Source organism: Zootoca vivipara, chromosome 10, assembly GCF_965207765.1.
Source record: "Zootoca vivipara chromosome 10, rZooViv2.hap1.1, whole genome shotgun sequence".
Classification (NCBI taxonomy): Eukaryota; Metazoa; Chordata; class Lepidosauria; order Squamata; family Lacertidae; genus Zootoca; species Zootoca vivipara.
The window spans coordinates 59,981,939-60,001,524 of NC_142593.1; the positions used below are offsets into that span (position 1 = coordinate 59,981,939).

At 47.2% G+C, this 19,586-nt stretch overlaps 1 protein-coding gene across 1 annotated transcript in view; it reads left to right on the forward strand.

The window, feature by feature from the left end:
* The window catches only part of DNAI1 (dynein axonemal intermediate chain 1), a 136,629-nt gene that overhangs the window by 31,073 nt on the left and 85,970 nt on the right, over window positions 1–19,586 (forward strand). The window contains exons 6-10 of the mRNA XM_060280401.2: window positions 2,626–2,750; window positions 3,842–3,961; window positions 7,922–7,981; window positions 10,219–10,353; window positions 19,039–19,123. Coding sequence (XP_060136384.1) covers window positions 2,626–2,750; window positions 3,842–3,961; window positions 7,922–7,981; window positions 10,219–10,353; window positions 19,039–19,123 — 525 coding nt within the window. The remainder of the gene's footprint in view (window positions 1–2,625; window positions 2,751–3,841; window positions 3,962–7,921; window positions 7,982–10,218; window positions 10,354–19,038; window positions 19,124–19,586) is intronic.

Below are 19,586 nucleotides of genomic sequence, written 5' to 3' on the forward strand. Positions count from 1 at the left end.
ACCACCGAAAAGAAGTTACACAAAAAGGGACTCCACATGGACCCCTCCTGATGGACGCAATACCACACTAGATCTGTACATCGAATGCTTCCGCCACAGAATCCAAACGGATGTGACCAGAAAACACCATCGCTTACAACAAAATCTAAACCATGCTGAAAGGAGAGCCATAGAAAATCTCAGGAACAACCCAGACATTATAATTAAAGAGGCAGACAAGGGTGGAGCTGTCGTCATCATGAACAAAACTGATTACATCCAAGAGGCCCACAGACAACTTTCCAATACTGCCTTTTACATGAAATTGGACTCAGACCCCACACAAGCATACAAAAAAGAACTGAACAAGATTATTAAGGAGCTACCCCTACACATCCAAGAACAGATCCTCACAAACACACCAGCGGAACCTCGGCCAGGAACTTTCTATCTTCTACCCAAAGTACACAAACCAGGAAACCCAGGACGCCCCATCATCTCAGGTATTGGCACCATTACAGTGGGTGTTTCCGGCTATATGGACTCTGTTCTGAAACCATATGCTATCAGTGCTCCCAGCTACGTACGTGACACCACAGATTTTCTGAGGAAAATACAATATTTGAACAATCTTCCTAACAATACTATACTAGCCACTATGGATGTGGAATCTCTATATACCAACATCCCACACAATGATGGTTTACAAGCCATAAGGAACACCATTTCAGATAAAACCACAGCGGACTTTGCTACCAAACTCTGCCACTTTGTCCTTACCCACAACCACTTCAAATTTGGTGATGACCTGTTCCTCCAGATCAGCGGCACAGCCATGGGCACCCGCATGGCCCCACAGTATGCCAACATCTTCATGGCAGATTTAGAACAACGTTTCCTTAACTCCTACCCACTCAAACCTCTCCTGTACCTGCGATACATTGACGATATTTTTATTATCTGGACACATGGACAACAGACCCTGGAAACCTTCCACCAGACATTCAATGACTTTCACCCCACCATCAACCTAACAATGAACCAATCTATGCAAGAAATACATTTTTTGGACACTACTATAAAAATACAGGATGGACGTATAGACACCACCTTATACAGAAAACCAACTGACCGACAAACATATCTACATGCTTCTAGCTACCATCCCAAACATACCAAACAATCCATCGTATACAGCCAGGCCTTACGTTACAACCGCATCTGTTCCAACTCTACAGACAGAGAATCTCACCTAAGAGATCTACAGCAAACCTTTTTAGAACTAAAATATCCACCTGATGAAGTTAAACAACAGATCAACAGAGCCAGACAGATACCTAGAGAGAACCTGCTGCAAGACAGACCCAAAAAAGAAAATAACAGAACACCACTAGTCATCACATACAGCTCCCAAGCTAAAACAGTACAACGCATCATCAGAGATCTACAGCCTCTCCTGGACAATGACCGCTCCCTTTCTCAAGCTCTGGGAGGAAGACCTTTCATTGCCTACAGACAGCCACCCAATCTTAAACAACTCCTCACCCACAATAATACAACCACCAGACTTAACATGGACACTGGTACCAGAGCCTGCAATAAACCCAGATGCCAACTTTGCTGCCACATACACCCAGACAACACCATTACTGGCCCCAACAACATCCAACATACCATCTCAGGACTATTTAATTGCTCATCCTCTAACATTGTGTATGCCATCAAATGCCAACAGTGCCCTTCAGCTCTCTATATTGGACAAACAGGCCAAACCCTACGCCAAAGGATAAATGGACATAAATCTGACATCAGGAACCAGAAGACAGAAAAACCAGTAGGAGAACACTTCAATCTCCCAGGACATTCTATACAAGATCTCAAAGTAGCTGTCTTACTACAAAAGAATTTCAGAAATAGACTGGAAAGAGAAGTTGCTGAATTGCAACTTATCACCAAGCTCAAAACCATGGAGGGACCTGGTTTGAACAGAGATATCGGGTTCTTATCTCATTATACATGATAAGCGATCTTCAGCCATCTCAACCCTTGCTTTTTCATGCGAAACCATTTGCAGTCGTTTGCGGTCATCAACAGCTATCAGTCAGTCAATCACCCATTTCCACCACCCTTCTGAGTGATCCCCCCTCCCCCTCCCCACCCCTCCCCACCCCTTCTCTACATAAGTGCCTGGAAACTTCCATTTCACTGTATCTGAAGAAGTGTGCATGCACACGAAAGCTCATACCAAAATAAAAACTTAGTTGGTCTTTAAGGTGCTACTGAAGGAATTTTTTTATTTTGCTTTAATGCACTCTCTGAAGCTGTAGAACACAGACCTTAAATGCTTGTCTTCCATCCAGTGCCATAGCTACTGCACCTACAGACACAAAGCTCTCTCTCTCCCACCCCGTCCCGGTGTTTCTGATATGGGTTGCTGCAATAACTGCTGTGTTTGCCACACTGTCCTGTTTTATTCTCAGCTGGGATAGCTCAGTTGGTAGAGCATGAGACTCTTAATCTCAGGGTCATTGGGTTCGAGCCCCGCATTGGGCAAAACTTTCCTGAAGTGCCGGGGGTTGGACTTAGATGACCCTCACGGTCCCTTCCAGCTCTACAGCTTTGTTTATGATTCTTTATTATTCTCAGCTGTGGTTCCTGTCTCATCTGCTGTGGTGGACTTTGAGGCCCTGGATGAAGAGCTTAAGGAAGAAGAGCAGCCGGAAGGGGAAGGAGGAGAAGGGGAAGGAGAAGGAGAAAAAACAGATCAGCCGGTAAGGTTTCGTGGCAATGTGCAAGCGGCCAGCTTATATTTCTTTCGTTTTTTACTTTGCTTAAACTGTTCGGGGTTGGCCCAAGACATATCGCCACCTGAGGCAAATCAGAAAATGTCTCTTCTCCCCCTTCCCCGAGAATCATAGTTTGTTAAGGGTGCTTTTGATATAGATATATTAAAAAACACAAGGAAGAGTCATTCCCCTCCTTTTCCTCCTGCCTTCTCTGTAGCCCCACCAGCAATGAGCAGGGGCAGGCAAGCCCCTCACCCGTCTCTAGGTGGGGACAATGCTGGGGGACTGGCATGGCTGACCCAGTGGCCAAGGGGGGCGAGAGGGATAGTGGATAGGACCCGCACACATCGGAACAGAGGAACTTTGAACTTTATTATTATTACGGCCAAAGGCCCACAATATAATCTTATGCAACACAATGTACAAAAACACTGGGCAAGACAGGATAAAATAAAGCAAGAGTAAATAAAGTTTTAAAAAATCAATACATATAGGCAGATATAATTTGCAAGAATTCCTTGGCTAAAATAGATGGAACAGTACATTTGTTTCGACAATTTCCACTATAAATCGGGTAATAAAACAGATTTTCAATAATAATCATGAAGTAAACCATTTTTCCTTTTGTATGAGAGAACTGTAACCAAATATCTTGCTACTAGCAGTGTTCTGCTAGAGTCGCTGTCTTGTAGCAGATATGTTAACTGAGACTCCAAGTTCTCAGTCAAACTTTCTGTTATTAAGGGAAATAGAAATCTGGTCCGGGAGTCCGGAACAGAGGAAGCTTATACTGAATCGGACCATGGGTCCGTCTAGCTCAGTGTAGTCTACACCGACTGGCAGCGATGGCCCTCCGGGGTTCCAGCACCCTGCTGCCACTTCCTCTTCCTCTTCCCCTGCCCAGGTGGGTGACAGCAAGGTCCTCGTGTGCTGCATCCTCAGCCAAAGGAGGAGCACCAAAGGTGCCTGTGTCTGCCCAGTCTGCCCCCACAAAAAAGAGATGGGTGGGTTGGAGTAGATGACCTTTGGTGTCCCTTCCAACTCTACATTTCTGTGATCGTTTCCCCCTCTTTCAGGCTGCAGCCCAGGAAGAGAAAGAAGAAGAATATCGTCCCCGTCTGGTGGGTGAACGGAAGCTCACCAACCAGTTCAACTTCAGCGAGAGAGCCTCCCAGACGTACAACAACCCTGTGAGGGTAGGCTGTCACTGCTGGTCTCTTCACACCCTTGTCTGTTGGCGAAAGTCCCTCCCGTATGCCTATGGGCACCTCTCTACGTCAAGTGCTAATTGCTGGTGGAGATAGAAGATATTGATTACCTTTTGCCTTTGGCAGCTAGAAGCACAGTGGCAAAGACAGATGCTTCTTCCACCGGAGGTTTCTGGCACCCTGGAAATGGTGGGATTTCGTATGTGGAGCATTCCTTGTTGTCGTCTCCAAGCTCTCCACGGATGCTTGGCACAAACCTCAAAAACGCCAATTTTCAGGGTTTGTCCTCAACCACTTGCAACTGACCTGTTTGTCAGGCTGTTTCTAGAAGGGAAGGGCTGTTGCACATCGGCCTTGCATGCAGGAAGTCCTCAGTTCAATTCCTGGCATCTCCAGGTAGGGTTGGGGGTCTCCCCTGCCTCGAAACCCTGGAGAGGCATTGCTGCCATTCAATGTGTATGATACTGAGCTAGATGGAGCAATAATGGTCTGTCTCGGTACAAGGCCGCCTCCTATCTCACTATTATATCAGCCCGTGTTTCAGAATCATGAGGATTGGAGTCTGAAAACCTGGAGAACCCCTGCTAGTCAGGGTGGTTAAAACTGAGCTAGGTGGACCATGAGTTTGACAGTACATAAAAGCAGCTTCCTATGGTCCAAGAAAGGTGATGACCCAGAGAATGCTGGCGTGGTTTAGGTCTGGATTTTTTTTCCCCAGCAGGCCTTTTCTGCTATCAGGGCACTTTCTCAGGCTGTGACAGTTCAAAAGTGAGCTAAGTGGAAAATCTCTCTCTAAATAATCGGTCCAGTATACCTGAAGGAGCGTCTCCACCCCCATCATTCTGCCCGGACACTGAGGTCCAGCGCCGAGGGCCTTCTGGCGGTTCCCTCGCTACGAGAAGCCAAGTTACAGGGAACCAGGCAGAGGGCCTTCTCGGTAGTGGCACCCACCCTGTGGAATACCCTCCCACCAGAGGTCAAAGAGAAGAACAATTACCAGACCTTTAGAAGGCATCTTAAGGCAGCCCTGTTTAGGGAAGCTTTTAATGTTTGATGGATTTCTGTATTTTAATATTTTGTTGGAAGGCTGGGGGAACCTGGGCAGATGGGCGGGGGTATAAATAATAATTATTATTATTATTATTATTATTATTATTATTATTATTATTATTATTATTATTATTCTGCATCATGGAAACTGTTAAGAGCAGGCATAGGCAAACTCGGCCCTCCAGATGTTTTGGGACTACAATTCCCATCATTCCTGACCACTGGTCCTGTTAGCTAGGGATCATGGGAGTTGTAGGCCAAAAACACCTGGAGAGCCAAGGTTGCCTATGCCTGGTTAAGAGGTTGCAGGAACTGCCCTCCTGAATCAGGCTGGAAGATTGACCAGGTCCAGCGTTTCCCACTGAGTGGTGGCCAACCTAATGCCCCAAAGAGGCTAAGAAGCTGGGGATGATGGGAACGATTAATCTCTCCCTTGTTTGCCTGCAGCATGTGCTTTCCGTAGGTCTCTGCACATGAAGGTTCCATTTAGCTCATCTTGTGCAAATGCTGCAAGAATGATCAAATCATAGAACTGTAGAGTTGGAATGGACCCCAAGGATCATCATCCAGCCTCCCGCAATGCAGGAATCACAAGTAAAGAATCCCTGACAGATGGACACCCAACCTCTGCTTAAAAACCTCCAAGGAAGGAGAGTTCACTGCCTTCTGAGGGAGTCTGCTCCACTGTCAAACAGCTCTTGCTGTCAGAAAGTTCTTCCTGGTGTGGAGTCGGAATCTCCTGTCTTGTCACTTCAATCCGTTGGTTCGGGTCCTGCCCTCCAGAGCAGGAGGTTAGAAAAGGTCTAGAAGGTTAATCATATGAGGATTGACTGTGGATAAATTGTGTGGCAAGATTTAAGAGAGGGGACACACTGATATGTTCCCGAGGCTGGAAAGGGGTGGGCATGGGTTACAGGATGCTGCAATGAGCTCAGCCCTCACCCTTTCTCTCATTCCAGCAGTAGCAGATGCTCCAGAGGAGGGAACAGGGAATTTCTCATATTGCTTTCTTTTCCCCTTGACTTTGATTTCAGGAACGGGGACGTGCCCTTTTTCCTTTTTTGTTTCAAAGACCGAATGCCTGCTATCCATACAGAGGCCGTGGGGTTGGGTGGGCTGCAAATGCGCAGAAGCAAACAAATTTACTGGGCCATCTGTTCCGACGATGCAATTAAGAATCCTAAAGCACTTCAGACACTAGAAAATAACATCGTAATGAATAATAATGTGATCCATAACAATAAAAATACCAGTGACTTCAGGATAATTAGAAACTCATTCCGGCATTGTGCATAACCGGGACTGGTTGGTGGTAACTCATCTGTTTTGCATGTGAAAGAACTCAAGTTCAACCCCAGGCATCTTCAGGTAGGGCTGAGTGAGAGCCAGTGAGCTAGGTACACCAGTGGTCTGACTTGGTGGAAGGCAGATTCCTATGTTCCTATGGCTATGCTGTATCTGAAGCACTCATTAGAGGCATTTGAGATGTCCGTAGAACTACTATTACAATGAATAGCTCAGTCGGTAGAGCATAAGACTCTTAATCTCAGGGTCATGGGTGTCAGAATCAGGGGACGAAAAGCCAACTGGCTCGGCCCCAGCTGGAGTGTCTCCCCTCTCAGCCTTACCACTGCGGAGATCCATCGACCTCTGCTCCTCCGACGTGCGTCTGTGGCTCAATCTGCAGAGCAGGCTTGAGTACGCATTACTCAGCAGTGTAAACTGCACAGCAGATCGGGCTTGAGGCGTGGTCACAATATTAAACTATGCATTCATAAATCAGGACAAAGAAAACATGGCTTCTCTCCTTGCTGTTCTTCTCGGAGAGAGACTGAAAAGAAAAGCAATACAGAGCGGAAGTTCCGCTCATGGACTCCAGCAATCTGTGACAGGCAATAATCCCACACACCTGCAGCTCGGGAGGAGTGTAATCCCAACAATGGGTTCAAGACCCACCTTGGGCAAAATATTCCTGCATTGCAGGGGGTGGATTAGATGAGCCATGTGGTCCCTTCCAACTCTACAGTTCTATGATTCTATGTAATAGGTCCTGCTGTGCCAATGAGGAAAGCAGAAAATAGTTTTAGCATCTCCTCAAAACTACCGGCTTTGTCCTCTCTGCTCCTTGGCCAACTCTACACAAAGGGATGGGAACCATCTGTGTCTCCCTCCAGATATTGCTGGACTCCCATTTCCCCATTTCTGCCACAGCCTAACCCTCCCCAGAGGCCTGCTTTCCTAGATCCCAGCTTCAGTTCCACAACACCCTTCTAGTTCTAGTGGAGCTGAATCTGACTTGTGGGCAGCCAGCCAGGGGCCAGTTCTTCAGTCTCATTCTCTCACCCCAGAGTTCTTATGACTCCCTTGCTTACAGAGACTTCAGGTGCTAAGGAGAAAACTTAGATTGCTTTGAACATTTTCTTTAAAAATCCCTTTCCCCAGAGAGAGGTAATCCCAAACTTTTTACATAGGCTGTTATAAGTCTAGAATGCCGTAAATTAGCCCGCATGTTGCACTGCTCTCAGAGGCAGAAACAGGAAAACCTATTCATCTGCGGCAAACTTGCAGCAATTTCCGCCAAAACCAATGATCCTTCCATTTGTACATTCCTATCGAGGTGCTTTCTGTTTCCCTTAACGCACGTGAGCCTGGGGTCATCACAGTAACAGGCCAGCTCTTGTCACAAATAAAATGTCATGTTGATAGTAAACACAGATCCATTTGCAATACCCTCGCAGCCCACAGACCTTTTGGATAAATGGTGGGGGGAAGTCACACTCCACTAGCGCTGCTCAAGTCTCAGGCGGTTTCTCAGCAGCTAAGCAAGAGCTGACTTTTATATATATCCTGCACTGACAACGGGATTAACTGTGTGCTACTTCAAATCCTTTCTTCCAGGACAGGGCATGTCAGATGGAGCCCCCGCCGAGAGCTACCTTCTCTGACACTGCCAACCAGGCAAGTGCTATTTATTTATATATTAATTTAGAGCATTTGTGCCCCACCATTCAGCAAAAGGGGGGGGGCTTTCAGAGCAGTTTACATACTGTCAGCACAAGACCTACAAGCCTACGACACAGAAGGAGAAAGGGACACGGAGGGAAGAGGGAAAAACAAACAAACCAAAACTCAGCCACCAGTTTCTAAGCAGTTGTTCCCCTAATGACCAGCCGGCACAACTTTGGGGCAGGGGCTTCCTGGTGGAACTGAGCTCTGCTTCCTACTCTGCCACTGAGGTGACAGCTAAGGGAGAGAAAGTCGGATGGAGCCGGAATCTCATCCCTTTCGTCTTCTGTCTTAACACTGGGAATGCCCAGGTGGTCTGTGCATCTAATCCCTGCCAGTCCCTTGGTGCCTAATGGCCTGTGAGGATTACAGGGCCAAGAAAACATCCACATCCTTGATTGAAAGCATGGCATGCCCTACAGCGCAATCCATGCCTCCTCAAATATATGCCCCAGGTAAGTGACTACTGTATAGGACTGCAGCCTCTTCATTCTCTTCTGTGTGTGAGATAAAAGCATCCACTTGCTTTTTGGTGTGTTTGCAACCTGAAGGTATCGGGGAAAGACCTGCAGGATGAAATGTAGAGGCCCATCTTTCTGGCTTGGTGTGGATGAAAACACATCTGTGGCAGGCTCTGAAATGATGCTGAAGCATATCACCTCCCCAAAGTGTCCCAGCGGGCGTCTCTTTAATCTGCATCTTTGAAACAATAGTGCCATTAGGATAAGTGCGTTTTTGCTGCTGAAGTGTGTGGAATGGAATTCAACCAGTTTTTGTTTCTTTACGTTTTCTCTTTTTAAAATCTTATTGTTGCCTAAAACTTGAATTGATCCACATTTTTATTGCAGCCCCTGTGACAATTGTCCCAATTACCACTGATTTTGTCTATTGTACTTGGTACACAGCAGTAGATAAGACAATGCACAGACTCAGCGGCTCTCCCTCGTAGGGGGACATGGAGAGATGGAGAAAGGGATGCATCTTTGTTATATCAAAATGGACCTTTAAAGAGACACCCGTGTTTTTAATCAAAGTGCTGGAATAAATGCAAATCTCCATCTCACTCACTAGTGGAATTCTCTTCCGGATGAGGACAGCTTGAGTGCTTCAGAGTAGCAACTTGCTAAATTTGTCAGAATGCAGCTGAAGTTTTAGGCATAGAACAAAATCTCACATTTCTCTTCCCCACCCCCATCTTGCGCCATTTTATGAATATAAAGTAATATTTCAAACTCTTCCTTTCTTCGTTCCCTGACTCCCTGCCAACAGTCCCTTTTCTATCCTACTGAATTTGAGTCAAGAACCTGTCCAGAATCTCATGTGGCAAAGAACCTGTGTCTGCAGGTGGGAGGAGGAAGGGGCAGAATTGTCACCCACCACCTAGACAAGGCATTGTTTCCTCCTTGACTGGCCTGTGTTGGAAGTGGCTACTCTGGCCTTGTTGTGTGGCTCCTGGGTCTTGTTCCAAGTTCTCTCTTCCTCTCTGTTTGCCTTCCTGCTTACCTGCTCCCTCCAGCTAACAGCTTCCTCTCCTGCCTGCAACCTCTCTTATCTGGCTCATAACTGCCTCTGCCTGTGGATGGATGGATCATAGCTGCCAAGGTATCCCTTTTTTAAGGTATTTTCCCTTATGCTGAATAGGCTTCCTCACGAGAAAAGGGAAAACTTGGCAGCTATGGGATGGATGGATGTGTGCACCTGTGGATCTGTCCCAGTCTTCCCTCCAGCTTTGGTCCCATTCCTGCTGGGGTACTTGTTTTGCCTCTCTAGCATGCAGCCAGCATGGTGTAGTGCTTAAGAGCGGTAGACTCGTAATCTGGTGAACCGGGTTCGCTTCCCTGCTCCTCCACATGCCTCACTTACCTCACAGAGTGTTTGTTTTGGGGGAGGAAGGGAAAGGAGATTGTTGGGCACTTGGAGACTCCTTAAGGGGAGTGAAAGGGGAGTGAAACTCTCCTCCTCCTCCTCCTCCTCCTCCTCCTCCTCCTCCTCCTCCTCCTCATGTGCTCAGGGCCACAGGGCTCCAGGGTGACATTTCTATTACATTGTCATCATCCATCTTATTTCTTGGTGGTTTGGGCGGAAGCTGGGTATGGAATGTTTATAAGAAGTACACTTGCCTTCTGCTACCTGTGACTAGTTCTGTGATGTTCCTTGCTGTCTCACCATTCACTCTTTGTCTCTTTCAGTGGGAAATCTACGACGCCTATGTGGAGGAGCTCCAGAAACTGGAAAAGTCAAAAGAGAAAGAGAAACAAAAGGCCCCAGTTGCAAAGAAAGAAGACAAGATGCGGGGAAGAAAACTGACGTCACTGGAATCTCAGGTGCTGTTTCTGCATATAGTGGTGATAATACTTTGTGCCTTTTATATTTTCAACATCCCTTTCCCTTCATCCTAGGTATTTTCTCCCCTATATCATTGGTGAAATACTTGCTGCCCCTGTGTTTTTGCCCTAGTCCATGCTCCCCAGTTCCTGGCTCAAATGTTTTCCTGTAAGGTTTAAAGCCATCGGGCCCCATCCCAGATCTCCACGTGTTCAGGATGTGTGACTGTTTTGCGTGCAGGTGGAACCTTGCGAGGGTCTGCAGAGGCCGGGCTAAAGGAATAGGAGATCCCCTTGGGACTTCATCACCTGGAGGTCCTCCAAAATCTGCTCCATGGCTCCCCAGGCCTGCGCTTCACAGCCCTTTGGGTTCCTGGGATCCGGCAATCTGGCCACTGCATTTTGCGCAGGCTGGAGCTTCTGAACCAGCCCAAAGGCCAGCCCCACATGGAGCGCATTGCAGAAATCCAGCCTCAAGGTTACCAACACATAGAAAAAGAGAATCGTACAGTTGGAAGGGATCCAAGGATCTTCTAGTCCAACCCCCTGTCATGTAGGAATCTCAATTAAAGCATCCAAGAGAGATGGCTATCCAACCTCTCCAAGGAAGGAGAGTCCACAACCTCCCATGGGAGTCTGTTCCACTGTCAAACACCTCTTACTGTCAGAAAATTCTTCCTGATGTTGAGTTGGAACCTCCTTTCTTGTAACTTGAAGCCATTGGTTTGAGTCCTACCCTCTGGAGCAGGAGCAAACAAGCCTTCTCTCTCTTCCATGTGACAGCCCTTGAGATATTTGAAGATGGCTAACATATCTCCTTTCCATCTCCTCTTCTCCAGGCTAAACAGACCCAGCTCCTTCAACCATTCCTCATAAGGCTTGGCTTCCAGACCCTTGATCCTCTTAGTTGCCCTCCTCTGCACACATGGCCTATAGTGGTCAAGCTCTCCCTTCACAGGAACGGCTGCAGTTCGCCAACCAGACGAAGCTGGTAAAAGGCACTGCTTCTGTCCATGCAGTGTGAGCAAAAAAGCAGTGTGGAGGCCGCTTGCCCCTAACCTGGTCTGTTCCATGTGTATGTGGTTCATCACATGCTGCCTGTTTTTTATGTAAATTAACAGCACAAGAGCTTGTCCTCTGGATCAGGCCAAAGGACATCTTTTCCAGTATCCTGTCTATTGCCCCTGATTCTTTTTGTCTCAGCCGTTAGAACAATAAGAGCAGCGTGTGGCTTTGCAACACCGCAGGAGATGGGACTCACGGAGAGGGGAGGCTAGAATCATTTTGGCCGAACTCCAACACATTTGGCTGCGACGTGTGTGGAAACCCAGTATTTATAGAGGAACAGAAAAATTACATTGCCAGCATTGGTGTTTTTGATAAATAATCCCTACAAATTACTGCATTCCAGCTGTTGCTGGAGAAGAGGTTGAACGCGCACACACATGTCTCCGTTTGCATCCCAGTTGTAGAGAGAGCAGGGTGGAATTACCTGGTGCTGCGCAACAGTATTTTTTTAAAATTTCTTTATTAAATTTCTACATCCCCCCCCCCCAGATCCCAACAGTGGGCGTGTCCTCCTGAGACCCCAGCCTGCCATCAACTTGGCTCCACGCTGCCCCCTCCTGCCCCCACCAGGGTGTGAGAATCGCTGAGGGTGTGCAGTTACGGACAATTAGAAAATGGAAAAAGCCGATTTGGCAGCTTCTCCGTTGGGTGTGGGGCTCAATGGGACCGTGCGGGGGGGGGGAGGCCCATTCACACGAGGATTGGGTCTTGTGTCAGCTTCATTATTATTGGCTCAGAAGGATGAGGCTGCCAGAAATAGATCATTAGGAGGAAATAGATATTGCCCTCCCGGGGGGGGGGGGATCATTATTGCCTTGCCTTCTGCATGCTTCATTAATTCCCTGTGCAAGCCTGAAATTGGCACTTGGACCGCTGATGTCTGTCTCTTGCCTTTGCCTCTTGATTGTTTTCCGCTGTTAATTCTAGGAAAGCCATGGGATAGTGGTGGGAGCTAGGATGGGAGCACACTTGGCTCAGAGCTCCAGGAGAATATTGGCCCAAACTTCCCCCAGTGATTAACTTGGGCAGCCGTGGAAGAAAAGGGGGAGATTTCTTCTTATCTCAACAGGTTAAGGACACCAGACTTATCTCGTGAATACACTGCCCAAGGCCAGCCTTTCCTTTAGTTATTGTGATTTCTATCTCAGGCAGAACTGAGATTGTAGTGATCGGCTGCGGCAACCTGATGAATCCAGGGCTTGAAATGGAGCTGAGGCAGAAAAAGGGCTTTCGCCTTTGCACCAAATGCCCTGCAAGTGATCTGGGGGCGCCCCCAAGTGACTGTCAAAATGGGGGAGGAGATTACAAAGTGGACCCCACAAGGTTATACAGCTTGTAAATATGTCCGGAATTTCCCAGACCTATCTGGAATACTGTGTTGAGGAGGAAATCACTAAAAAAAGTCTGGGAAAATCCGGGCATATGGCAACCCATATCAGCAGTGTCATTTTTGGCGAGCTCAAAAACTCTTTTTGAGATTTTGCAAAACAAACAAAGAAAAAAACAAGGCTCTAAACTTTGGCCCCAAAACCACACCAACGCTCAACAACTTTTGTGTCCGGATTTTCACTTTTTGAAATGTGACACCCCTAGAAATAACAATCTCAACTGTTTGAACCAACCTCTGAGGGTGCCTTCCTGTGTCAAATAGACAAGTCAAAGGGAGGCCCAGTTGTCATTATGGGGAATGCAAAACTTTTATTAAAGACCCCACTGCCTCCCCTTATCTGCAGCAGGCTCAAATTAGCCAACCCAGAGAATTGCAGTAATTAACAGTAAAAGTGCTATTGCATTTTTAGGGATAGGGGTGGCACTGTGGTCTAAACCACTGAACCTCTTGGGCTTGCTGATCAGAAGGTCAGCGGTTCGAATCCCCGTGACTGGGTGAGCTCCCGTTGCTCTGTCCCAGCTCCTGGCAACCTAGCAGTTCAAAAGCATGCCAGTGCAAATAGATAAATAGGTACCGCTGCAGCGGGAAGGTAAACAGCGTTTATGTGTGCTCTGGTTTCCGTCGCGGTGTTCCGTTGCACCAGAAGCGGTTTAGTCCTGCTGTCCACATGAGCTGGAAAGCTGTCTGTGGACACACGCCATCTCCCTCGGCCTGAAAGTGAGATGAGCACCACAACCCCATAGTCACCTTTGACTGGACTTAACCATCCAGGGGTCCTTTACCTTTACCTTATCATCAGCTTTCTTTGATTCTGTTAGCTATGGTTTCTGCATTGCAAGGGGTTGGACTAGAGCAGGGGTCAGCAAACTTTTGCAGCTGGGGGCCGGTCCACTGTCCCTCAGACCTTGTGGGGGGCCGGACTATATTTTGAAAATAAATATGAACAAATTCCTATGCCCCACAAATAACCCAGAGATGCATTTTAAATAAAAGGACACATTCTACTCATGTAAAAACACCAGGCAGGACCCACAAATAACCCAGAGATGCATTGTAAATAAAAGGACACATTCTACTCATGTAAAAACATGCTGATTCCCGGACTGTCCGCGGGCCGGATTTAGAAGGCGATTGGGCCACATCCGGCCCCCGGGCCTTAGTTTGGGGACCCCTGGACTAGAGTGGTCCTCTCCAACCCTGCCATTCTATGATTCTATGACTCTCCTGGCACTGCCTTTATAACAGAAACCAGCCAGCTTTTGGATGTGAGCCAGTCCCTGCATGAGGAGCACCGAGGAGCCACAGCCAGCAGGGGCAAGGCGCGCATTGGCCAATTAGAGATGATAGATGTCATGGCTAGCTCAGCCGTAGATGCCAACCGAAATTAAGCATCCATTAAGTGCTGAGCAATCCAGCCATTTCCCGCCTGGTCTCGGAGTGCAGTCTGCCCGGATGTCAGATGTGGCTTTAAACTATCCAGACTGGTCACTCGGAGGAAGGAGGCAGAGCCTCTGAGGCGCTTGGGAATTAATTAGCACAAGTGAGTAACAGGCTAGCAATGGGGAGGAAGGGAGGGTTTGTTAGCTGCTGGCTTGTGGACATGGCCGTGAGAAACGGCAGAGGGACAACGGGAACAGGGAGTGGCTGCCTTTCATTGAGTCAGACCTTTGGTCCCTCTACACTGACCGGCCGCAGCGGCTCTCAGGATTTCAGGCAGGATTTCAAACCTGATTTGAAGCTTTCTAGGCAAATGCTCCACAGCTGTGCTATGGGCCTTCCCATAGCCTCCTGGCGTTAGAAATAGAGAGCTTTGTCAAGTTAGCTGACGACAGGTTTTCTTTCTTTAAAAAAAAAGTGAGCCAGCTCATTTGCACTGGGGAAGAGTCAAAGGCCGTCAGTTATAGGATGCCTTTCCAAGGACGGCAAACCCATTTCTCTGGTGAAAATAGAGGCGCCCTATTCCATCATCAACATTTTATTATTTATAGCCCCAGCCACTCTGGCCAGCTTCCAACATACATAAAAACAGAATAAAACATTTAAAAACTTCCCTAGACAGGGCTGCCCTCCGAGGTCTTCTAAAGGTTGTATAGCTGCTTATCTCTCCTTGGCTCGGGGATGTCGCATAACTCCATACCACCCAACATTTCTCCGATGAAAACAGGAAGGTCCTAAGAAAAAGTGGGACATTTCGGGATCAAATCAGAAACCAAGATGGCATCTGTAATCCAGGACTATTCTTAGAAAATAGGGACACTTGCAGGGTCTAGGATGGCTAGCAGGGGTCTGTCCTGCCCTGGCTTTGAATCTTAGGTCTCCTCGGAAGTAGGGCAGGGGGAGCAGGCCTCCCTATGCCCAGTGACTGCAAGGATCCGTTGGATCAAAAAGAAAGCAACTCCCTGCACATAGCAAACTAGCACTTCAGGATTCTTGCCTGCCCTTTTCCCTAGACATTGACCTACTAGCTTTCTTTGGGCAGGGCACTTTTTGTGTGGCAGAGCCCTCTGCTGTACATGACTCCAAACTGTTGCTGTCTCTAGAATTCCAATGGGAGAAGTATCAACCCTTTCGGAATCCTGCAGAAAACTAGATCTTTGTTCCATTTCTGGGCTGCATCACATTTCTTCTTGGGCATGCAAGCTACTCCCGCACCAAGTTCCTAAAGACCCCTGCATGGGGAGTATTACTCACGACAGTAGTTTGTTTGTTTCTAGGCAATTAAAAGGCCATGAAGGAAGAGTTATACGTTGTAGGCAGCCTGCCGCTCCAAGAAAAACATACAGTTTTATCGAGGATGAATATCATGGCTGGCCCAGGCCGTTTGTTTTCCTAGCGCCAGACCATTACGCAGTCATAATGGATGCTTCCATTAATGTTATTGCCGTTGTATAAAATAAATATCCCCAGAAGGAAGGAATTAGTGTGCTGGTAAGCTGGTCCTGCCACTTCAGGACTTTGCTAGTCAGCAGCCGTTGCTGGGAAAATCAATTCCAAAAGGATCTTAAAAGGAGATAAATTAGGCATATCAGTTCCTCGGAAGATTCATTTCAATAAAATAAAAGCATAAATCACACCTGGAAACAGTGGGCAGTCCAATCAGAGAAGCGCTTGTGGCTTCAGCGAACCTCGCACAGGGAGCATCTCGCTGCTGGAGAATCCTAATGATCTTAGGATATTTATTTGCTGACACACAACCTTGTAACACTTCCTTTGCGCAGTGACGCAGTGCTTCTCCAAAGAATCAGGGCCCGCATAAAAACAGCTCTGTTCCCATAATCAGTTAAGTCTCTTGACTTACTGGAGGGCATTATTCATATTATTATTTCATTGCATTTATATGCCACTTCTGTCCTCCAAGGAGATGAAGGTGCTGTCCATAGTTCTCCTCTCCCCTGTTTAATCCTCACAACAATCCTGTGAGGTAGGGTGAGGCCGAGAGTGAGCGGCTGGCCCAAGATCAAAGCACAGACAGCGTCCTTCGCTCACTAAGTTTTGGGAGAAAGAATTGAGCTGTATAAACATGACTGAGCGGAAAAGGTTAAAATTTCCAGAGGAAAATATTCTTTTGAATTATGTACCTGTCATATGGAATTTGACAACTGGACAATGTAAATGGATTCTTTTGTGCCCTTAGTCAAAAGACATATGGATGCACTAGAAGGATAAATCTATGTCCCCCTTCAGTCAATGGATTGAAAATATGACAACACTCGCAATTTATGAACGGATTGCTTGTAGGCTATGTACAGACAAGTATAACGTTATTTGGAATGTGTTTATAAAAAATATAGCTGGGTAAATATAACACTATATATGTATTTGGATAATAATAGCATTGATATACCTATATATTAGACAAGCATATATGGGATTGTAGTTGTTTGCATACATAGCACTACAGTATAATATACCTTCCCCCTTTAATTTCTTTTTTATTTCTATTTTATTTTGTTCAACTGAAATATTTATTAATAAAAATGTGATTAAAAAACCCACAGCACAGACAGTTCAGTGTGGGTGAATCTTCTCAAGTTCAGGAGCTCAGCAGAGTTGAGTTCCAAAAGCACAGTCCAAACAGGCAGGGACAGAGTAGAGCAGGCTTCCTCAACCTCGCCCCTCCGGATGTTTTTGGCCTACAACTCCCATGATCCCTAGCTAGTAGGACCAGTGGTCAGGGATGATGGGAATTGTAGTCTCAAAACATCTGGCGGGCCGAGGTTGAGGAAGCCTGGAGTAGAGTATAGATGATGATGATGATGATGATGATACTCTTGCAACTTTTTTGGTTGGCACCTGCACGTCTCGGAAGACAATGGAAGAGTGCGCCTTCAAGGGTGAAGTGAAACCTTTGGAGAGTTATAGCACTTGCTGTGGCTGTAGAGACTGATACCGGAGGAATGTTGAGCATTTTCAGCTCACAGTCCATGATGGTTGGACAACCTAGGATACATGGTCCTGACATTCCAGCTTGCTAGGTGCAAGAGGGTTTGTTTTTTGCCTGCTGCAGTAGTTCGGTCTGCTTGTCAAGTGATTTGTTGTTGTTGTTTAGTCATTTAGTCGTGTCCGACTCTTTGTGACCCCATGGACCATAGCACGCCAGGCACTCCTGTCTTGCACTGCCTCCCGCAGTTTGGTCAAACTCATGTTCGTAGCTTCGAGAACACTGTCCAAACATCTCGTCCTCTGTCGTCCCCTTCTCCTAGTGCCCTCAATCTTTCCCAACATCAGGGTCTTTTCCAAGGATTCTTCTCTTCTCATGAGGTGGCCAAAGTATTGGAGCCTCAGCTTCACGGTCTGTCCTTCCAGGTGATACTCAAGTGATACTCTGAGCTAAATTTAAATTTAATGAGTTTTGATATCTTGATTTCAAATTTCCACAGGGGTAAAAATAATAATCTGGAGCAAGCATATATTCTTACTTTTTGATTATGCATGTCTATATTTCAAGGCAAGCATCATCTTGGAAGAGGCATTCATCTTTGAAATATTTGTCCTAGGATCATTTGGTATTAGGCACATATAAAAGGTAAAGGGACCCCTGACCATTAGGTCCAGTCATGACCGACTCTGGGGTTGCGCGCTCATCTCGCATTATTGGCCGAGGGAGCCGGCGTACAGCTTCCAGGTCATGTGGCCAGCATGACAAAGCCGCTTCTGGCAAACCAGAGCAGCACATGGAAACGCTGTTTACCTTCCCGCTGTAGCGGTTCCTATTTATCTACTTGCATTTTGACGTGCTTTCGAACTGCTAGGTTGGCAGGAGCTGGGACCGAGCAACGGGAGATCACCCCGTCACAGGGATTCGAACCGCCGACCTTCTGATCAGCAAGCCCTAGGCTCAGTGGTTTAACCCACAGCGCCACCTACTTCAATAAATTATAACTGGTTAGGGAGCTCCACTAAGGCTGCAGTCCTAACCTCCCTTACCTACTGGCAGTAAGGCCCACTGATTTAAATAAGGCTTACTTCTGTGTAGGTATGGTTAGGATTGTACTGCAAGTCCATGGCTTTTCTGGGCAATTCTGATTCTGCAAAAAGATCCCCAGCAGATATTAAATGTGATAGGTTTCTGGACAGCATGTCAGTCTTGTCCTGGAAGTGTCATGGACAACTGTCTGCCAAGGGTTAGTTTGACAAGATTACAGAATTGCTTCTTATGGATAAGATGCCTGCAGAGATCAAAGCCACCTGGACTTTAAAATGTGACATTCTTGAAAAAATGGTTTCCATTGATTAATTATGGAGCCTCAAAGACAAAAATATGGAGACAAACTAACAAGATTATGTTTCAGTCATCCCCCCCAGTGTTGCTCACAGTAGTGCTTAATCATATAGAAGTCATAGTTTATGGAAGTTTGTACAAGCGCAAAGTTATCTCTGTTGCTCCAGTTTCAAGATATAACACAGACTCCCAACTCAGGAACAGACTTACAGACTGACTCTCAGCACAAGACCCTGGATGCTGAGCTGGTGTGCCTTAATCACTTAATCACTGTGCTGTTACCATAGCAACTGTCCTGGCTGACCTTGCACCTGTTGGCTTATCTAATACATGAGGTCCTTTGTGCCCATGAAAGGAACCAACCCCTTCCTCCATGTCTAGTTCCTCCAACCCAACAGAGAGGTATGCAAGGGAGTCCAGTGTCAGAGGTCTTCCGTCTAATTCCTCTTTTTCCAACATGGCAGGGGTATCACCCTTCTCCCTGTTTTGTTTTTCCTCCCAACAGAGTGATGACGTCACCAAGGTGACAAAGGCAGCAAAGATCGTGGAGCGGATGGTCAACCAGAACACCTATGACGACATTGCCCAAGGTATGCGACACCTTTGGAGTAACCAGGAGTCTAGTTTTTAGTTCAAATCACCGCAAATCCATGGTTCTCCGGTTTCTAGCTCCTACCCTTCCCTCTCTCCTTAACAGTTCACTGATGAGCACAGGGGCGTACCCAGGATCCAAACTAGGGGGGAGCAAGGGGCGGGGCCAAGGCACGGGAGGGGAGGGGCCACAAAGTGGGAATGTGGGCGGGGCTACGGAGCCCAGGTGAAAACTGACTCCGGTCTCACCTCGGCGCAGCGAAGATTTTTGCAGTCGGGGGTGCCGGGGCTCCGCTGACAGCACGCAGCCAGGGCACTCGCTCTGGCCCGCCAGGCTGCCCCTGGTGCACTTATGGCCAGGACCCTGGCGGAGCCCGAAGCTGTGGGCGAGAGCGGCGACAGCCCAGTGGAGCGCGAGTTCGGCGTTCCCGCCTGCCTCGCCGTGCCCTCCAGCTTCCCGCC